Source organism: Typopeltis vanoorti, chromosome 4, assembly GCF_054136105.1.
Source record: "Typopeltis vanoorti isolate ZY-2024b chromosome 4, IOZ_Tvanoo_1.0, whole genome shotgun sequence".
Lineage (NCBI taxonomy): Eukaryota > Metazoa > Arthropoda > Arachnida > Uropygi > Thelyphonidae > Typopeltis > Typopeltis vanoorti.
Genome location: NC_143552.1, coordinates 59,579,937 through 59,601,956, shown reverse-complemented (window position 1 = coordinate 59,601,956; position 22,020 = coordinate 59,579,937). Strand labels below are relative to the sequence as shown.

Below are 22,020 nucleotides of genomic sequence, written 5' to 3'. Positions count from 1 at the left end.
AGTGAAAAAAAAGATAGAAATCACTCAGTGCAAGATCGGTGCTAGAGGGGGTGGGTGCTAGAAGAATCAATTTCCTAGCCAGCTGAACTGTTTAAGAAGTTGGCATGTTTGATCAGCAGTGTGAGGGAATGTGCTATCATTATTCAGAGCAATTTTAGAGCTGAGGACACCTCATCATTTGTATCGAATAGACTGTAGCATTTTTTTTAGTGTTTCACAGTAAAACATCTGCATTTTCTGTTGTTCCATGAAAGTCAATGAGCAAAACACAGAATCTCTCTAAAAACATAATATACATGATCTTCTCTGAGGAAAGTGTCTGACTAAATTTTTTTTTTTTGCCTTTGGAGATCCACACCATGCTGCCATTACACTGTTTGCTGCTTACTCTCTGGTGTCACGTGAGGAATCCAATTTTTTTATCTCCGATTATAATGTGATGTTGAATTTTTGGCCACCTTCATTACGATACCATTAAAAAAAGTTCAGAGCTGCCACCATACTTTTTTTTTATGATCATCAGTGAGTGTCACCCATCTTGTACATAATAATACTGTAGGTGTTCCTTGAAGATTTTAGGTTGTAAAGAATGAAAAATATGTTGGATATGTACTCAACTCAGAAATGGTGAATCTTCTGCTTTCTTGAATCCACTCATTTACCTGGTCAAGCAGATTGGCAGTGATTAACAACAGTGACAAGTTCAGTCTTCCTTGTTCACATTCATTCATCCTTCACTGAACATCCTACACTATCTTCTCACAATTTCCTCACTCATGGCATTTTCTTCACACGCATCACTAAGTGCCAAAAAATTTCAACTAGTAAATCATTTTTGGCATTCAAAAATTTTATCATTGACTGTATCTCACAACTGGCAAGATTTCCTATTTTCTTTACTCATTTTACAAGATAGCAAACATAAACACAGGCTGAGAACTGACAATCTGTCTATCATATATTTCTTGACTCTTGCAAAATCACTGCACATACGAGGGTGGACTGAAAAGTTCTCGACCTTGACCATAGATTGGAACTCTATCGGCAAGATTTTTTTTTTTGTCTAAGTTGGTACATCTGTAATAAGCATTCATGTGAAATTGCAAGTCATTCTATCAAGTAGTTTGTTTTATACAGCTGTCTGAAACAAATTGTCTGTATCCCTAGAAATGGATAAAACTGAGTATCGTGAAGTTATAAAATTCTTTGTAAAAGAAGGCTTAATGCCAAAAGAAATTCATTCAAAGTTCATAAAAGTTTATTTATGGACACTCTTCTCCTTCATTTTTGGCAATTAAGAATGGGGCTGCCGAGTTTAAATGTGGCCGTACCAGCCTTGAAGATAATCCATGTGAAGGACATCCAAAAAGTAACAACACCAGAAATCATTGATCAAGTGCACGATATGGTATTGGATGAACGGTGAGTCAAAGAGTGTGAAATTGCTGAGACTATAGGCATTTCAAAAGAATGTGTAGGATATATTTTGCATGAAGAATTGCAAAGTTGCACAAGATGGGTGCTGCGCTTGCTCACAGCAAATCAAATCAAAAACCTACTCGCATGAAAATCTCAGAACAGTGCTTGGAGCATTTTAACAAGAATAAAACTGATTTTGTGCATCGATTTATTACTATGGATGAGACTTGGATTCACCATTACACACCAGAATCTGAATAGTAGTCAAAACAGTGGACAGAAGCCAGTTGTTCAATGCAAAAGTAGATTCCATCAACAGGAAAGGTCATGGCATTGGTGTTTTGGGATGCTAAAGGCATTTTGTTTATTAATTAATTTGAAAAGGGTAAAACAATAACTGGGGAATATTATTCCAATCTTTTAACCAGACTACACGAAAAAATTTGTGAGAAAAGACCCAGTTTGCAGAAGAAAAAAATCATCTTTCATCAGGACAGTGCATCTGCCCACAAAGGTGTTTTGGCAATGGGAAAATTAAGGAATCTGCAATATGAATTGTTGGAACATCCACCCTATTCACAAGATTTGGCTCCCTCTGACTTCTATCTCTTCCCAAAACTAAAACTATGCCTCGCTGGTCAGCATTTTTCTTTGAATAAAGAAGTGATTGCAGCTGTAGAGAGGTATTTTACAAATCTTAATGAGAACCACTACAGGGATAGGAGCATCACTGGAATAAACGTATTAGTATTAAGGGAAATTACGTTAAAAAATAAAAACAATTTTGAAATTATAAATTCGTTTTTTCATTGTTAGGCCGAGAACTTATTTCAGATCACCCTCGTATACTCACTCCAGCCATTTGCACCACCAGCATGCGTGATGATAAGTTACTTTCTGAATGCACCTCATATATGGTGGCATGGAGTTCCTCAAGGCTCTGTGAACACTACTGTTTAATTTGTATATTAATGATACAGGAAATGATTTGAGTGGGAATATGCATCTGTTTGCTAATAATGCAAATCTGGAGAGAGAGAGAACAATCTTAATAAAGTTGATGTAGAGTCATGCAGAATGATTTAAATAAACAGTTAGCATAGGCAAAGGATAATGTTTTTTAGCTTAATGGGGAAAAGTAAAAAGTGAGATTAAAAGATTATATACCATATGTTACACTGATAGTACTCGATTGCAGACAATTAATGAAGCTAGGAATTTGATGGTGGGAAAAGGTCAAATTCAGAGGACATATTGCAAAAGTTGCTAAAATAGCTCAAAGAATTACTTTGTTGAAAAACACACTTGTCGGTGTGTTTTTCAACAGGAAGATTATTACCCTCTTTACAAGGCTATGATCTGGCTGCATCTTGACTGCTCTGCACAGATTTGGTCACCAGTGTTTCTTGGGAATGAGTAGGCGGCAAAGATGATCTAGAACAAGTGACAGGTATATAAATGACACATTCATTATTATCATCGTCATAACTTAAAGTGCAGGAAGAAAAAAAGTGGAATAAGGTGCCTTCAGTGGAAATAAACGACCCTGCTATTCATTTGTGAATGGTAAACACTAAATAGATTACTTTCCTGGAAAAAAAGTGGGATGTCATCCTCCTCCTCTGCCTCAAGTATTTATTTCTTATATGTGTAGTTGTTTTTAGAATAGTATATAGATTATTACACAGGGTAATTGCAACAGCTTTATGTCTAACCTTAATATAGCAGTTCATTTAGATTATACAGTATATTAATACAAATAAACAGTTATAAATTGTTAAATAGTGTTTTTACTTACTTTCAGATATAAAACCAGTTGATATGCACATTGTACCTCCAAACACCATAATGGCACAAAGTACAGATCGACGTCCAAAATACTTTAATGCCAGTACTGCTAGTAAATCTGCAGGAATTTCAACAGCTGCTAATACTACAAAGTTAATTATCACATTGTTACTCAAACTTGAGGCACTAAAAGAAAGTCCATAATAGACCATGGCATTGACAATCCTAGAGAAAGATTATAAATAAATAAATAAATATATATATATATATATATATATATATATAGAGAGAGAGAGAGAGAGAGAGAGAGAGAGAGAGAGATGCATTTTTTTATAACTATGAGTAAATTACAGTAGTAGATGAGTAGTATACAGGAAATAATTTCTTGGGAAATATCCAGTTATTTGACGAGTAAAACTGAGAAGAGCACATTACTAATGGTAATATAGAGATCCTGTAGGATGATTTAAAGACACTGGTAGTATAGACAAAGGATAATTGTTACTATGTTAGTTTCCATTAACGGTATACTGATTACAACACAGAATGATAAGAAAATAATTAATATTTATTAACTTATTAGCTGATATTTCCCTCATCAACAGAGCACAAGAACATAAATTAAAGATGCCAAGAAGCGACAAATCCTGAAGAACACATTGACCGATTCAGCCAGAGAAGCATGTGGTGAAGTTGTCTGTAAGGACAGAAAAATCAGAACTCCATGGTGGACACAGAAAGTTAAAGAGGCAGTGAAGGAAAAGAAGAAAGCATATCAAAAATTCCTGGCAAATAAGTCAGCCTGTGCTCTTAGAGAATACAGAGACCAATGTAAGAAAGCTAAACACTGCGTAAAACTAGCTGAACAGAAGTCATGGGAAGACTTTGGTAAGAACATAGAAAATAAATATCAAGAAAGTGGCAAAATATTCTGGAGGCTGTTGAAAAAAAAAAGCTCAGAAATGGAGAAAAGAGCGCTGTAAAAGAAATTAGAGATGATAAAGGTGACATGAAAACTGCAGAAAAATATATCCTTGATGTATGGAGTAATTCGAAAAATTACTAGATGAAGCAATCAGTAACAGCTTAGTGGTAAAAAAAAAAAAACCTCAACAGGCATGCAGTCAGGAGTACATATCCATACTTGAAGTAGAAAAGCCATCAAATGCCTGAAATGTGGAATGGCAGTGGGAGTAGATGATACTTGAAAAGAAATGCTTTATACCTCCATATTTGAGCTAAGGCCTGGACAGAGGGACAAATTTCAGATGATTGGAGTAGAGCATTCACAGTACCTATATATATAAAAAGGGAAATAAAATTGAATGTGAGAATTACAGATGTATTTCCCTACTGAATGTTCTTGGTAAGATTTATGCAAGTATACTTGAGAAATGGTTGAGAAGGATTATGGAAGAGAAGCTTGGTGAAGAACAGGCTGGATTCAGGCCAAATAGAGGTTGTCAGGATCAGATTTTCACTTTATGACAGATAATTGAAAAATCATGGGACAAGTCTGGCTCCCAAGAACTTAAAGATCCGTGTTTAAGTTTTGTAGATCTGGAAAAGGCATATGATAAGAGAGAAGCTATTTGAAATGCTACAGTTAGATGGTGTCAATGGGACATTATATCAAGCAATACTTAGTCTTCATTTGAGTAATAAGTCAGCAGTTAGAATTGAAGGAAGAACTGGAAGGTGGTTTAATGTTAAAACTAGTGTCAGAAAAGGATGAACATTATCCCCTCTGTTATTCATTATCTGTATGGATCACATTATGAAGGAAAGTGGTATTAAGCCTGATATCAAAATTGGATATGTTAATCTCAGCTCTTTACATTATGTGGATGATACTATACTTCTAAATAAATCCAATACAAGTCTGTAAGATTTCCTGACTAAATTGAATAACTGTTGTAATAGATATGGTATGAAGTCAGCAATAACAAGACAAGGACAATGAAAATAGGCAGATGCATTGAAAATATCAACTGCATTTGAATAGAGAACCTATAAAACAAGTAAAACATTTCAGCTTACTTAGGCACGATTTTTAGTGAAGTGGGAAAATTAAATATGGAAATAGACAACAGAATCAACAAAGCTGGTATGGTAGGAAGTCAATTGAATAAATTTATATGGAATAAGAGAGAAATTAGTCAAAACACTAAATTAGCTGTCAGGGCTGGCTCTACCGACGATGCAAGATGTGCATTTGCATGGGTGGCAAGTTTTTTTGGGATCGCAAAGTTGGCATAAACTATACGAAAAATAAGGGAGAAGGGATGGCAAAATATGCTACTGCACGAGGCGGCAAAATTCCTTGTGGTGGCCTTAGCTGTATACAAGACAGTGTTCAAGCCAATTTTCACTTATAAATCTGAAAGCTGGGTTAGAAATAAAACACTTGACCAAAGACCAGAGATTGCAGATATGAGAGTACTCAGAAAGATTAAGGGCATAAATAGATATCATCAGTGGCAATATCATATTAAAAAAACGAGGATATTAGGAAACAACTTCATGCTGTTAGGATCCAGGAATGTGTTAGTAGAGCTAATCTCAGGTGGTATGGTCACTTAAATAGAACGGGAGAGGAAAGAGTAGCAAAACAAGTGTTCTCTGCCAGGTTGGCAGGAAAAAGACCCAGAGGAAGACCAAAATACAGGATTGATATAGTACAAAGTGCCTTAGAAGACAGAAATATAAGATCTGATAATGTTGGAGTCTTGCCAGGTAACAGATTGATTTATTATTATTATTATTATTATTCCTGACACCTCCAAGGAGTCCGAAGACTCATTGCGGGAGGACACCTACAACTGTCTCAACTGATACAACTGTCTAAACCACTACACCGAACCTCTACTATGAATCATCTCCATCAACGCCATCTACCACCCACTACAACTAGTATTCTATATCTGTAAATTGCGTGTTCTGAAGGGCCGATTTGTCTGTATGCGGGATGAAAAACCCGAGTTTCCGGGAGAAAAAACCCTGCTACCTCCGTATGAGATCGCCTAACTCGTCTTCGATTGAAAATCATCCAGATAAAGATTCCTCCCATTGCGACGAGAATCGAACTTAGGCCTATTCCAATCATAGGGAGTAATGTACTGTCGTTCTTCCAATTGCGCTACGGAGGCGCTTATTTGAGGGAAAATTGTAGACAGGAAGTTAGTGGTGGTGTGTAAGTTTTTCATGTAGTCCTACCATATCCTGTATACCCCTTGAGGGTATATGTCAGGAATTTGATGATGATGATGATGAGAAATTATATTCTTGGTTTCATTCTTTATCCAAGTGCAAGCAAACAAAGTTTGCACATGAAGTAACTTCACGACTGGGCTACTTGTAAATAAATGCTAATTACTTCACATCAATTACCTTAGTATCAGATTATGCAAAACACACACACATCCTTACAGAATGCTATGCATTATGGGACGGGCCACTATCCAGACAGATTTCAATCTTTATTGAGGTCTCATCGGGGGGGGGGGCAGATCCAGAAGTGATACCAAGGTTGAAGTAATGCAGAAGTCATATTTCCATATACAAGTAGTCAAAAGGTGTCACACCTTATTACTAAAATACTCTGGATTATACTATAAATTAACGATGCCAAGAACATATATCCATTTCTAATCCAGAGTATTTTAGATAAGGCATGACACCTTTTCTTTTGAGTACTAGTAAATAAGTATGACTTCAGCATTACTTTAACCTTGGTTTTACTTCTTGGTCAGGCTCCCACTGAGGAGATCTCAATAAAGGTCAAAACCGAACTGGTAGTAGCCCTGCTCAAAATGCATAGCATTATGCATGGCTGTATGGATATGTGCATTGCATTATGGGATACTAAAGCAATTGATGTGAAGTCATTAGCGTCTATATACATACAAGTAGCCCAGTCATGAAGTTACTTCACATGCAAACTTTGTTTGCTTACACTTGGATAAAGAATGAAACCAAGAATAAAATTTCTTGGCATTTTTAATTTATAATATAACCAAGTGAAAACACTTTGAACAGCACAATAACGGTTTGTCAAAGTATAACGAGGGCCGGTGTGAGAGTATCTGGCACCCCTAGGCAAAGAAAATTTAGGCGCCCCTATACATTGTCTCTATGCAGTAATTAGTGCGTCATTTTTTCGATACCCAAATCCGATTAGTGCGCCTATATACATCTTAAAAATAAATGTTACAGATTTTTAAAATTTTCTATCTATACATTTTTATGGCTAACTATTTTAAAAAATCACTCACCAGAATGAAATAATTTAGTTACAGATTTAAAACATTTTGCGAAGTTATTTTTAATGGCATACTACACTACTTCCATGTAAACTATGTATATCAGGGTTTCCCCAAACTGTGTTCTGCAAGAAGTTACTGGAATTAGTCATTTTAGTTTTCTAAGCATTTTTTATGAATAAATATTTTATAGTAGAAATATTCTGAGGAGAATAATATTCGAGAATGTCGAAAAGCTCAGACCCAGAATGCCTAATATTTGTGTATCATTAATTTTTACACATCAAAACCTTTCAACATTTGGGAAAGGGAATACCACTGTTTATGATCAGTCATAAAAATTCCCTGCAAGTGGATTATAACAATCAGCGGCGTCCTCTGTTCTCAAAACAGAAGGAAATGACATCTGTGTAGCAAATGTCGAAAGGCATATTTTTAAACATGGAAATATTCATGAATTATCGTTAATTTTCACACATCTAAATCTTTCAACAATTGGGAAAGAGAATACCGCTGTTTATGGCCGATCATAAAAATTGCCTGAAAGCCGATTACAACAAATGGCAGAGTATAATATTTTTCGTACAAAATTTAGCTAATTTCTTTGTTAAGAAGTAGAATAATAAAATTTATATTCTGAATGTGTTTTATTGTCTTTCAACTTCATGATTTTCCTTTAACTAGGCCCTGAGACATACCTTCATTCTTTTATAAAAAAATTAAGGTTCAAAAAAGAAACCTGGGAAACGAATTATACTTTTTCCCATAGGTTATTATATTCAATTAGTGTGTTTTCAATTACCGCGCCTGTTTTAATGAACGCATCAGGCGCACTAATCGAGGGATTGCTGCATATATATTTTGTCATGATCACACAAGCACACATACTCCTGCACATGTGGATATTTATAAAAATAATATCATTAAGAACATTTATACATAAAAGTTTATATATAAAATTTATTAATCAAAACCAATACATTTGTATACATATATCATTACTTCTAATATCTGTATAGCAAGAAAATTAATCTTGAATACAAAAATTATGAAATATTAATATTTCGGGCATTTGCTTTGGCAAAGTTTTGAATTAATTCATCTATATTGATTGTAAATGCAATTTCATGCTCTATAGATATTATTGCTAGACCAGTGAGTCGTTCCTGAGCCATTGTAGAGCGAGTGTAAGTTTTTGTAAGTTTTAATTTCGAGAAACTCCTTTCTGAACTTACTACCGATACTGCAATGTCGAAAAAATTCTCAGAGCAATAAACACATTTGGAACACTATTTTCACAGTGGCATAGCTGGGGAGGGGGGGGGGGGGTCCACCCCGGGTGACACTTTTCACGTGAGACACAATTTTATTTTTTGACTATTCTTCTATTTATGTTAACTTAGTAATTAATTTTCAACAACTATACTTACAACTAAAGTAAACATAAACATAGTGTTTTAATTTCTTTCCCTACATCGTTTTGACTTTTTGTAATATTTCTGGCGTGTATTGAGAGGGGCGGCAAAAGCTCTAGCTATGCCATTGGCACCATTTATATCAAGGCTTGTATTCTGAAGTTCTTTACTTGTAAAGTTTATTTCAAAAAGTATATTATACCACATTACTAAGGATGTGATAAATTTGAACTTCCTTAAAGTTTTAAGAAGACTACTTGCATCTAATTTCATGGTATTTCCACTTAATCCACATAAACTATTATCTTGAGATATTTCTTGCAGTGCTTCGCAAACTTCGGACAAATTATATCTTAGGGGCTTTAATGAGTCAATTCGACTCTCCCATTGTGTATCACAGACTGGTTTAGTTGTAAAATTACTTATCTGTCTTTTGAGGTATTCCCATCGACGAACTGAACCGGAAAAAAATACATATAGACGATGTACCGCGTCAAAAAATGCTGTGGCATCTAAAGTATTAACAGAGAAATTCACTACGAAATTTAATGAATGTGAATTACAGGGTACATACATTGCTCTTGCATTAATAATTGAAATTCATCGCTGCACACCTTTTACATCACCTTTCATATTACTGGCATTATCGTACCCTTGACTTGTAAATCTTGTATTGGTAATGAAAATTTGTCTAGAGTTCCTAGTATTTCATTTGATAAAAATTCTCCAGTGGTATTTTTTATTTCTATAAATCCTAAAAAGTGTTCTTTTATAGAAACCATGCTATTACTAGTGTCTACAAATCAAAGTACTATGCTCATTTGTTCCATGTGACCAATGTCGGACGTACAGTCAATAATTATGGAATAATATTTTGTGGCAACAACAGATTCTAAAATTTTCTCTTTCGCATTGGCAAAGATATTTATTATTTCATTTTGAATATCTTTTCCAAGATAATGCACACATGTATCTTTATCTTTTATTCTTTGAAGATGTTCATTCATTATTGAATCAAACTTGGCTAGAAATTCGAAAAATTAAAAAAAATTTCCATGCGAAAACAATGTCTCGTTTGTTCCTCGAAATGATAAATTTTGAATAGCTAATGTCTGAACTAAAGCAGAGTCGTTCTAATACTTGCACCCAATGTTTCTCCTCATTTTTAATAACTAGCAAGTTCTCTTCATCAATGGTTTTCTTTTCTAATATTCGAATTTCTAATTCTTTCCACTTATGGTAATTTTCAACGTATCTTTAACTTTTTTCATGCGCAGCTAAAATAGAAGAAGCATTTTTTCAGTCCCTCAATCCAGAATCAGCAAGGTTAATCCACCATTGATCAAATAATAAACAGCAGAAGCAAAATGCAGAATCTGTGGATTTTGAGTGCAATAACTACAGACACTGCATTGTCTCGCCGTTACATAGTCTTTAAGTATAATGAGTCATTGAAAATCTTCTATTATTATTATCTTTCGGAAAATCAAAATTATGAATCTGTTTGGGTCCATGTTCAACTAATAGTTGACGTAATTAATTGATATTGGAAAACTTATGTGTTCGTCGAACATGTTGTTTATTATTTTAACGGTATAATAGAACACAGAAACTAAGTAAATAATTAATTTATTAACTTGATGCTGTTATTTCGCTAAAATTTTAAGTACACCATGTTGTTTTAGTCTCGCGTATTGTGACAAACAGTGTTTTTGTGCTCTGAAGATGCTGGTTATAATACCAGCGAAATATCAGCATCAAGTTAATAAATTAATTATTGATATTGGAAAATTTTACAGGACACCAAGTTGCTGGATCATTATAATTTAAATTTTGTAAAATCAAATCCTTTTATGATTGGATCTGTAGAACAACCAGCTTCAGAATCAACAATACTCATATGATCTGTAGATTTCTCCTTCGATGTTTTAATCCAATTTATGGTATCTGTAGAATTCTCCAATTCATTAATCGAAACTATAGACAAATTATCCAACGAATAATCCTGAAGATTTTCTTCTTGTATGTGATTACGATCTTCTCGGCAAAGATATTTTAAAAATGCACCTTCTTGTTTTTTCAATCTTTCTTCCTTTTCCGCTTTACGTTTGCGATATTGAAAACCCGATTTCTTTTTATTCATTTTCAAAATCCAGTAACTGAAATATTTATAAATAAAAATAAACTTAATTATAAAAAACATGGACTTTAAACTATTCAGTAATTCATTAAGTAAATGTATTATGAAGTATTTATCTTTATATATACCTTATAACTTATAACTATATAACTTATCTATCATACATTTATAATCTAATAATTCAACAACATCATTTTCTATGAACATAATTGACAAATTTCCCAAATGCATCTGACTTAATGAATTGTGTAAATATTTTTAATGCGTTTAAGTACAGAAAATGAGCATTCAGTGCTAGCATTACAAACAGGCAGTGTCCAGGGCTGCATTTACATTTTTGGAGGCCCGAGGTGCAACATCATTATGAGGCCTCAAAAATAAGCACTTTTGTTTAGTTTATTGAAAATAAAAGTCGACATTTCCATGATAACTAATTTTAATAACACAATACAACATTGGTATACATATATTTGCATTTTAAAAAACGTATAAAAATAAATCAGTTCAAATTTAAATTTAAAAAAATCAATAACTAAAAGTTTTTTTTTTTTCTGGCTTTGGTTTTAGCAAATATATCTAAAATGATATAATTCATCGAGTCTATTACATCTGAATCAATGCATAATAACGATAGATCACTTGTTTTATTTTGGTGCAAGTTGCATCTTAAATAATTTTTTATTCATTCAGCACTTGCATTTGAAATAGGCATCGTCAAAAATATTTTTAATTAAATTTAAAATATTAAAATTGTTTCTACGTTCGGAAAAGTAGACCCATCGTTTATAAATTTGTACATATTTTTAATTGAAGAATTTTCTTCCTTCATCATTTATTAAAAATTGCTTAACTTCATCAGTAAATTTTTCTGGATAAACATCAGTCCCATAAGTTTGCAAAAGTTTATTAATAGCAGTCTTGTACTTGTCATGATCTATATCTTTCTTGAAAAAAAAAAAAAAATGCCAAACATATCTAATCTGCCAAAATAGCTTTTTGTTCTTTTGTTAATTTCCAAAATTAGCTTATCGCAAATGACATTAAGTGTTCACAGCGAAATTTTCTTTCCCATGTAACATAATCTCATTGCTAGATTGTGAAACTTCACTCTTTTTTTTTTTTTCGTTTTCTAACTCTTTCCTTTTCATCTTTAAATTTTGTCTCATCTGATAATAAATTTGCTTCTTCATTTACAGCAGCAAAACTATTTCTTATATCTAAAATAAAACCAACTAAAGACTGTAACAAATTATTAGCTAAAAACAAATCCATATCGGGATCTTGTAGAGATTTACTAGTAGCATCTATTTGTTGTAATCTTTTGTCCCACACAACTGTTAAAATTGCTGTTTCTGGTTTCTCAAAATGTTCAGCCAATGATGAGCTCTCTAATTTAGAAATAGGTTTTTCATGAGGAGAAATGGATAGTACAAGTAATGCGTCTTTAATTTCCTTATATCTATGTTTATATCCAAATACATCCAAAATCTTTCTGCGAAAGATTTCAATTGCAGTGTTGATTGTTGATTTTGAGAACGGTGATTTTGTTTGACAAGCTTTGTTGACAAGTATCATAGTTGCTACAAAAATTCTGAATACTGAAAAAATATTAAAAGGTATGATAATAATTTAGTATAAGGATAAAAGTTTTTTTAAAAAAAAAAGAAAAGAAAAGAAAAGAATTTAAATGTAATCCAATTAAGCTTGCTAATCAAGGTAAAAATAGAAACTTCATCAACTCTAAAGTTCAGATATTCTCACTAAAAATAAAAATTTTGAATTTGCGGTAATAAAAATTGCAGCAAAAATCATTATATTTATGGAATTACAACATAAATATAAAACGTTTCAATTTGCAGTAACATGCATAGTATGCCTCTCTGGTTGACAGAATGGTTAATGTATCTGCTTTCCAAGCACACAACTTTAGGTGAGAGGTAAATTTTGTAGCCTAATACTTACTGGAAGCATGGGATTCACATAAAAAGCATATAATATACATATATCAACGTGTAAAGATGGCGTCCAACAAGAAACGTACGTCAGCGGCGAGCAGGACTTCTACTACTACAAGAAAGGCCGGCTCAGCGTTGGATTTTTCGCAATGGATGCGTTGCGGAAACTGCTATATGTATGCACCGAAAAATGTGAAGGATCTGTGGTCGGTCTGGCAAAATGAAAAGAACGAAAATGTCGACGTATGTGAGAAGTGTCGGGATAGGCTGGAGCGTTTAGGAATGGAAGCTGACATCGGGACCGTAGCGGAAGAACTTCGGCGGGAGTTTATGAAAATGAAAAATGACCTTCATCTTCTTCATGAGGAAGTGGAAGTGATCGGTAAGGAGATACTGGAAGTTAAAGCGAAGTTTAATGTGTTAAACAGAGAAATTAGGACTATAGAGATTACTTTAGCTGAAGTAACTAGAACAGGATTACATATGGGTGAGTCTTTGGTGAATGATTCAGTAATAAATAGTATGGGAGTGATTGTGAGTCAATATAATAAAACCACAAGTGGCCTAGAAGAAATGAGATGTAGTGAGAGTGGGGGGGTAAGTAATAGAGAGTTGAGTAATGAAGCTGGGAGAGTCATGCTGAATAGTGTAGAGAATGAGTCCATGAGTGTGGACTTGAATGAAGTTAAGAGTAGTAAAATATATGGTGATTCTATGATTAAGGGTATGGAGAGTGGTATGCATGAGGAGTGCTTGGCTGATGGGACAATAGAAAGAGTGGCTTTAGCAATAAAGAGAGGGCATGAAGCAGACAAGATGATAGTTATGGTGGGTACGAATGACCTGAGAGGTAGTATAAATCGGGTAGGAAAAGATTTAAGAACATTATTAGATATTGTGAAGAGGAAAAGTGTCAATGGGAGAATAGTGTGTGTGCTGCCTCGTTTTGACAATTACGAGTTAAGTAGACGAGCAATGATAATGAATGATATGATTGCAAGAATGTGCAGAAAAAGAGGTCTGGAGTTTGTTGATGTTTGGAGTGTGTTTGAAGGAAAAAGGCAGTTGTATGCTAGAGATGGACTGCATCTTAACGTGGAAGGACATAAGCGATTGAAGAAGTTATTGTTTTCTGAACAGGTTGAAGTTATTGGGCAGGGAAACTAATATTGAAAAGGTTGAGTGTAAGAGAGAGAAACTTTAGCACTGATTGTGTATTTATTGATCCTTATAGGCTGAATAAATTGCAGAAGGGAGGGGATAAAAATCGGCATAGGACTACGGTAGTTATCAGTTCTAAAGCCGGTACAAGATCTAGAGGGAATCTGCAATTTTTGTATACCAATGCTAGAAGCATTCGAAATAAGAGAGAAGAATTTTTGGCATTAGTCAGTGAAATCTCACCAAAAGTTGTAGGCATTAGTGAAACTTGGCTGTCAGCAGAAGATGTGGTCACTGGAATTGAATGTGATGGGTACACTATTTTCAGGGAGGATAGACAAGATAGAACAGGGGGAGGAGTACTGTTGATGATAGCTGATGTGTTGCAGCCAAAGAAAGTAGTATATCATGATGATAGACATGTGAATAAGAGTTCATTTGAGGCAGTCTGGTGCGAAATAGCGACCAACGCAACCAAATATACAGTTGGATGCTGCTATAGGCCAGGGAGTACGGGGGGAGATATTGAATTCATGCATCAGCAACTTAGTGCAATGAGTGAAGGCTTGGTGATTATTATGGGGGATTTTAATTACGGTGATATCAATTGGAAGGAGGAAATATCACGTAGCAAAAAGGAATTGGAATTCATACATCTTCTACGAGATAATTACTTGAAACAGCACGTAACTGAAGGGACACGTGGTGTGAGAGTGTTGGACCTGGTTATTGGTTCAGAGGTTATATGCATAAGTAAGGTGTCCTCGTTACCTCCAGTTGGTGAAAGCGATCATGTGGTATTGACTTGGGAGGTTGCAAAATCTGTGGATTTTTCTATTAAGAAGGAGTATGTACGGAACTACAGGTTAGGCAATTATAACAAGCTTCGGAGTGAGCTTGCAGCCATCCCATGGCAGAACATATTGCAAGGGAAAGATGTTAGCAGTGCTTGGGATAAAATCAGCGGGTATCTGAGGAAAGCAATATCAGATTGTGTCCCCATGGTTAGGAGGTCAAACAAGGCAGGCATTAGATGGATGAGCAGTAGTATCAAGCTTGAACTGCAAAAAAAGAAAATGTTATGGAGAATTTACAAGGAGAAAGGCGATCAGGACACCCATGAGCAGTACAAGGCTCAAGCTAGGAAAGTTACCAGCATAGTAAGAAAAGCTAAATCAGATTATGAGAAGACCTTAGCCAAAGAGATCAAGGGTAATCCCAAAGAGTTCTTCCGCTATGTGGCAAGTAAGAGGAAGAATGACTTTGGAAGGATAACCTTAGTGGGTGCTGATGGTATTGAGGTGACAAAATCAGATGTAATAGTCGAGTTACTGAGTGATCACTTTTCAAAAGTCTATCACCCAAGTGAGGATATCTCTATACCTACAGCAATACCTAATGTGAGAATTGAAGCTAAAGAATCAGAGGTATTAAATATATTGCAAAACTTAAATGCAAACACTGCGGTAGGCTTAGATGGAATATCAGCTCGGGTGTTGCGTGAATGTGCAAATGAATTGTCAACCCCTCTCACCTGGATATTTAACTTAAGTTTGAACTCTGGTATGGTCCCTAGGGAGTGGAAGTTAGGCAAAGTGGTTCCTTTGCATAAGGGTGGCTCTAAAACTGCGGTATTGAATTACAGACCAATCACCATCTCAGGAGTAGTGGTAAAAGTATTGGAAAAGTTGGTTAAAGACAAAATTCAAGAATGGGTGGATCAGGATATGATACTCTATAGAGGCCAACATGGTTTTGTTAAAGGTAGATCCTGCCTTAGCAATCTATTAACTATTCATAATAGAATAACATCTGAGTTGGACAAAGGAACTGGCTACACAGTGGTACTTCTGGATTTTGCTAAGGCTTTTGACAGGATACCCCATAGAACACTGTTACGCAAATTGGAGCAGATGGGAATGGATATTAAATTGGTGATATGGATAGGAGAATGGCTCAGGGAGAGATACCATAAGGTGGTGTATGGAGGAGCCGAGTCCAGAATGAGGCAGGTGACCAGTGGTGTGCCTCAGGGCTCTGTGCTTGGGCCAATGTTGTTTAATTTGTATATAAATGATATAGGAAATGGCTTAAAGGGAGATATTCAGTTGTTTGCTGATGATGCAAAGTTGTGTAGTGCAATAAAAAATCAAGCTGATGTTGAAAGTTTGCAGGAGGATTTAAATAAGCTGGTAAAATGGGCAAAAGAAAATGGATGTCAGTTCAATGTGGAAAAGTGTAAAGTCATGCATTTTGGGATTAAAAGATTACCAGCTGTGTACTACATCGATGGAAAGGTACTCCAAGAGATTGATGAGGCTAGGGACTTAGGGGTATTGGTAGATAGGGAGATGAAGTTCAGAGGACACATTGCTAAGGTGTCCAAGATTGCACATAGGATTACTTGGTTGTTGAGGAACACACTGACATCCAGAGATAAAGAGGTTATTATTCCCCTTTATAAAGCATTGATACTTCCACATTTGGATTACTGTGCTCAGGTCTGGTCACCTGGATTCCTTGGAGATGAGGAGGCTGTGGAGAGGGTTCAGAGAAGAGTGACCAAGTTGGTGAGTGATATAAAAAATGCTCCCTACATTGATAGATTGAGAGCTTGTGGATTGCAGAGATTGGTTGATAGGCGAAGAAGAGGGGATATGATAGAAACATTCAAATTACTAAAAGGTTTTTATAGGATTGATGCAGGGGAAATGTTTCAGCTGTGTGAAAGTGATGGAAGAACAAGAGGTCATCTCTGGAAATTAAAGAAGAGTGTGGTTAACAAAGGTGTCAGAACAAGGTTTTTTGCCTGGAGGGTGGTGAATGAGTGGAATTCATTGCCTGACTTAGTTGTGAGCTCTTCGTCTGTAAATGAATTCAAGAAGAGATATGACAGATATTGTTTTGCTAGTTTGGGTCTCCCGCGATGAGTCTACTGACTCCATGGAGATACCCGTAATAATAATAATAATAATAATAATAATAATAATATATATACATATATATACATACATATATATATATAAAATGTATAATTATATTTTTGTCATATATATATATATATATATATCAAGCAAGATCCACAGAACTCGCAAGTATTTACTAGGAAAAAGTAGAGCATGGCTGAAAATAGACAAGTCATGCAGTGCTTCTACAGTTCAAACCCATCAGTTAGGGGATTTCAGAAACGAATGTTCCAACTTCGGCTTGAACGACACCCAAATTCTGAAATTTCATTCGAAAGGCTGATGCAGCAATGCAGCTTCATTATCAAATGCAAGGTATTTAGTGAACTTGAGCTGAAAGCACTGAAACCTCAAGCTGTAAAAGGAGACCGTACTAACCCCAAAGTGACCAAGAATATGAATGGAGCAGAACCAGATTCCAACATGCAGAATGCTGAAAATACACAAATAGTTGAAAGGAAGCTATCAGATAAGGAACAAGAACTTGCAAGAAAAATTATCGAGCAAATGAACAGCAACCAGGAACGAGTTAGGCTTCCAGTACTGGGACAAGTACCTCAACAGAAACTGAAGGAACTCCAACAAGAGGCCAATAAAGCTGCACGGGATATTCCTGCTGGAACTATTGGGCAAACAAATCAACTTATGTACTCAATAGCCTACATTGTAACATCTGAATTAGGATATAAGATTAGTGAACCCAAAAGCAGTAAGGCTCAGGAACCAAAATGGAAGCATCGACTGGAGAATAAAATTCTTAAAATCAGAGCAGACATGAGCAATTTGAAAAACCTTAAGGAAAAGAAGCTGAAAAACACAAAAATCCAAAATAACCTCATAAAGAGATATAATACTGGAACACGACCTATTGATGAAGTATTAGAGGAAGTGAAGCAAAAAATAGTTGCAGTTGCAGCTAAAATAAGATGATACAGTGCATGCATTGAACAGTACAAGCAAAATTGGATGTTTCGCGCAAATCAGCACCAGTTTTACAAGAAAATTGATTGCTGCAGGAATGATAATCTTAAAGAAAATATAAATATAAATACCAAAGACAAAGAAAATACACTAAAGTTTTGGAAAAACCTATGGGACAACCCTAAGAGGCACAATAACATGCCAAAATGGATTGAATGAATCTCAAGAACGTAAAATGGACCAACTGAAAATAACAACTGAAATGGTTCAAAAGCAAGCTAAAAAAATTAAAAATTGGTCAACCCAGGAATGATGAATTACATGGTTACTGGTTGAAATATCTAACAGGCTTACATGAAAAACTTGCTAACCAATTTTATGATATTTTAGAAGGAAAAAGCAAAGAAGAGTGGCTCACAGCAGGGAAAACGTTTTTGATCATAAAGGATAAAGAAAAAGGTCCAAACCCAGAAAACTTCCGACCAATAACCTGCCAACAACTTTTAAGCTACTCACAGGCATACTAGCTGGTAAAATATACAGCTATCTTAAAGCAAATTCTCTTCTCTCGATTGAACAAAAAGGTAACAGCAAAAATTCAAGAGGCACAAAAGACCAATTGCTGATTAATAAAATGATTCTTAAAAATTGCAAAAGTAGAAAAACCAACCTTCATATGGCTTGGATGGATTATAAAGAAGCGTTTGATTCGGTGCCTCATAGTTGGATTTTAAAATGCACAGAACTATTCGGTATTAGCGAAAATGTGCAAAATTTTTTGCAATCCAACATGAAAAACTGGAAAACAATGTTGGTTATAAATAGAGAAGAAATTGGAGAGATAAACATAAAAAGGGGTATCTTTCAAGGAGACTCATTATCTCCTCTATTGCTTATATTGTCGTTGATCCCCTTAACTAGAATTTTAAATAAAACTGCTCATGGTTATCAAACTGCACAAAAGAGTGCAAAGATATCTCACCTTTTATACATGGACGATCTGAAGTTGTATGCAAAATCAGAGAATGAACTATATCAACGGATTTTGGCTTAGACAAATATGCAATTGTTGGAATAACAAGAGGAAAGTTTGAAGATATGAACGAAATTGAGCTGTTCAATGGTGAAATAATCTAGGCAATAAAATTTGAAGACAGCTACAAATATTTGGGAATTTTAGAAGCATCACAAATTCTGCACAATAAGATCAAAGAAAGAACTAGAGCAGAATACATAAGATGATTAAGAAAACTCCTTAAGTCAATGCTTAATGCTGGAAATTTGATAAAAGCAATTAATACCTGGGCCATACCTGTTCTGAGATATTTAGCATTGTTGAATGGACCCAGCTAGAGATGGAAGATTTAGATCGAAAAACTCGAAAATTAATGACAATGCACCATGCCCTCAATCCTTGTAGTGACATTGATAGGCTTACATCTATCATGCAAAAAAGGAGGTAGAGGATTATTACAAGTGAAGCAAGTTATTGAAGAAGAAAAACGAAATTTGAATGATTATCAGCAGCAAACAACGGAAAAATTTCTAATTGAGGTAAGGAAAGGGGGTTTATTTAAATCCGTGGAGACAAAATTGGAATACAAAACCAACCAAGTAAAAGTGAGAGCTGAAAGATGGAAAAATAAGGCATTGCATGGAAAATACCTTCACAGCATAGAGGACAGCGCTGACAGCAACTTGACCTGGGAATTGTTGAGAAATGGAGCACTAAAGAAAGAAACAGAATCGGTAATTTTTGCAGCACAAGAACAGGCCATTAAAACCAACGTTATGAAGGCAAAAATACAAAGAATTCAAGAAGACAGTAAATGTAGATTGTGCAAAGAAAAGGAAGAAACAGTAGACCACATAAGTGGATGCAGCAAAATCGCACAAATTGAGTATTGTAAAAGGCTAAGATAATCCACTGGCATTTATGTAAAAAGTATGGGTTTGAAGAATCTAAAGACCATTGGAAGCATAAAGTTCACCACAAAGTGGGTGAGAATGATAAAGCTAAAATACTCTGGGATTTCAAAATCCAGACTGACAAAAGCTTGGAATGTAATACATCCAATATCACAGTGGTTGAAAAAAGTGAAAACAAGGATGTTAAGTTTATAGAAATATCAGTAAAAGGAGATAGTCGGATTGACGACAAAGAAAATGAAAAAATTACAAAATATCGTGATTTGCAAATCGAAGTTGAACGAATCTGGCAAAAGAAAACGAAAGTTGTTCCCATAATAATAGGTGCTTTAAGCACCATCCCTAAAACATTGAAAAAACATCTAGAAGCACTCGAGTTAGATGGATTAAAAATTGGGCAGCTGCAAAAAGCCACTTTGTTCGGCACAGCTTTCATTTTCAGAAAGTATTTCCACAACTCATAGGCCCTTGGGTAGGGTTCGAATTAGTGGAATATAACCAGCCTTTTCTTAAGACTGAGGAAGCAAATCAAGCTTTGATGAATATTATATATATATATATATATATATATATAAAACTTAGGGTTACTAAGTAATTTTATAAACTTGGTTATTTTACTCCTAATCCCTGGTGTTGCATCACCTTTAGACTTGAACTACGTTCAGGCAAAAACTTAACTGTTTGCTTACTTGGGATTAGGAGTAAAATAACCAAGTTTATAAAATTACTTGGTAACCCTAATACATTATTCTCAAGGTAAAAAAACTTATTTACATATATATAACTTTTATATATATATTACGATTATTATTACAATTACTATTATTACGGGCAACTCCAGGGAGCCATTAGACTCATCGAGGGAGGCCCCAAATCATATTCATCACAACTATTTGACATTCATACAGTATCTATCATACCTCGCCTTAAACTCATTCACTGTCACAGCATCCACCACAGACTCAGGGAGCGCATTCCACTCATTCACTACTCTAAAAGTAAAGAACCCAGCTCTAACACCTTTACTAACCACACTTTTGCCCAGTTTCCATGGATGTCCCCTAGTCCTCCCACAACCAGCCCTGTTCTCAAAAATATCTTCTGAATTAATTTTATAGAAACCCTTCAGTAATTTGAATGTCTCAATCATATCTCCCCTCCTCCGCCTATCAACCAATTTTTGCAACCCACAAATCCTCAACCTGTTCTCATACGGTTCATTCCACAGACCTGCTATCATCTTGGTCACTCGCCTCTGGATGCTCTCCACCTCCTCCCCATCAAGAAGAAACCCTGGCACTCAGCTTTAGTTAAAACGTAGAGACAATGAATAGTAACGATAACTTGCTATGCTTGCTGATATCCACTTTTTCTCGACATTTTATCCTAAAATAACTAGAATCCTGATGCACAAAAAAACGAACTGAAAAATCATTTAATTTATAAATAATAATAAACTTGAAAATCAAATGCCCTGTTTAGGTGATATAGAAACTGCTCTTACCCAACTAATTAATACAAATAGCAGCAGCACACAAAAAAAACCTCTGTTATCTCAGGAACGTGTTTCAAAATGATCGCAAGTTCAATACTCGGCTATCTGTTCTTTCTTAACAGGATTCTGGGAAATCACAGGGTGAAATATTCTTAAGAATGTTATGGATTAAACTGACCATATATTTAATCTCTGGATTAAACTGCTGAGTCACTCAGTGGTTAGTCAATACAAGTCAAACATTTACTAAGAGTAAATTTCCAGAGAAGGAGATTGGAATTTAGTAATATTGATAAGAACAATTAGACCAGGTAGTTGTTCAGAAGTAAAAACCATCTGTAAGAAAATGAAACTAGTTTATTTAATTAAAAACGCAAAAATACAACCAATTTATTAAATATATATTTATAGAGTTCGTAATTAAAAGGACTCTAATAATAATAATAGATTTCTAGAGATGTGTCTCATCTTGTTTTAGTATTATCAAAATTATCAAATTATTCTGAAGCATTATGAATTTTGCTATTTTATTATTATGCCGCTAATATTTCTGCAAATGCGGCACTTTT

The 22,020-nt window shown here is 34.8% G+C and overlaps 1 protein-coding gene across 1 annotated transcript in view; it reads right to left on the bottom strand.

The window, feature by feature from the left end:
• Positions 1-22,020, bottom strand: part of LOC150107348 (organic cation transporter protein-like) — a 313,584-nt gene that overhangs the window by 153,322 nt on the left and 138,242 nt on the right. The window contains exon 8 of the mRNA XM_090391822.1: positions 3,218-3,432. Within this exon, the coding sequence (XP_090247948.1) occupies positions 3,218-3,432 (215 nt within the window). The remainder of the gene's footprint in view (positions 1-3,217; positions 3,433-22,020) is intronic.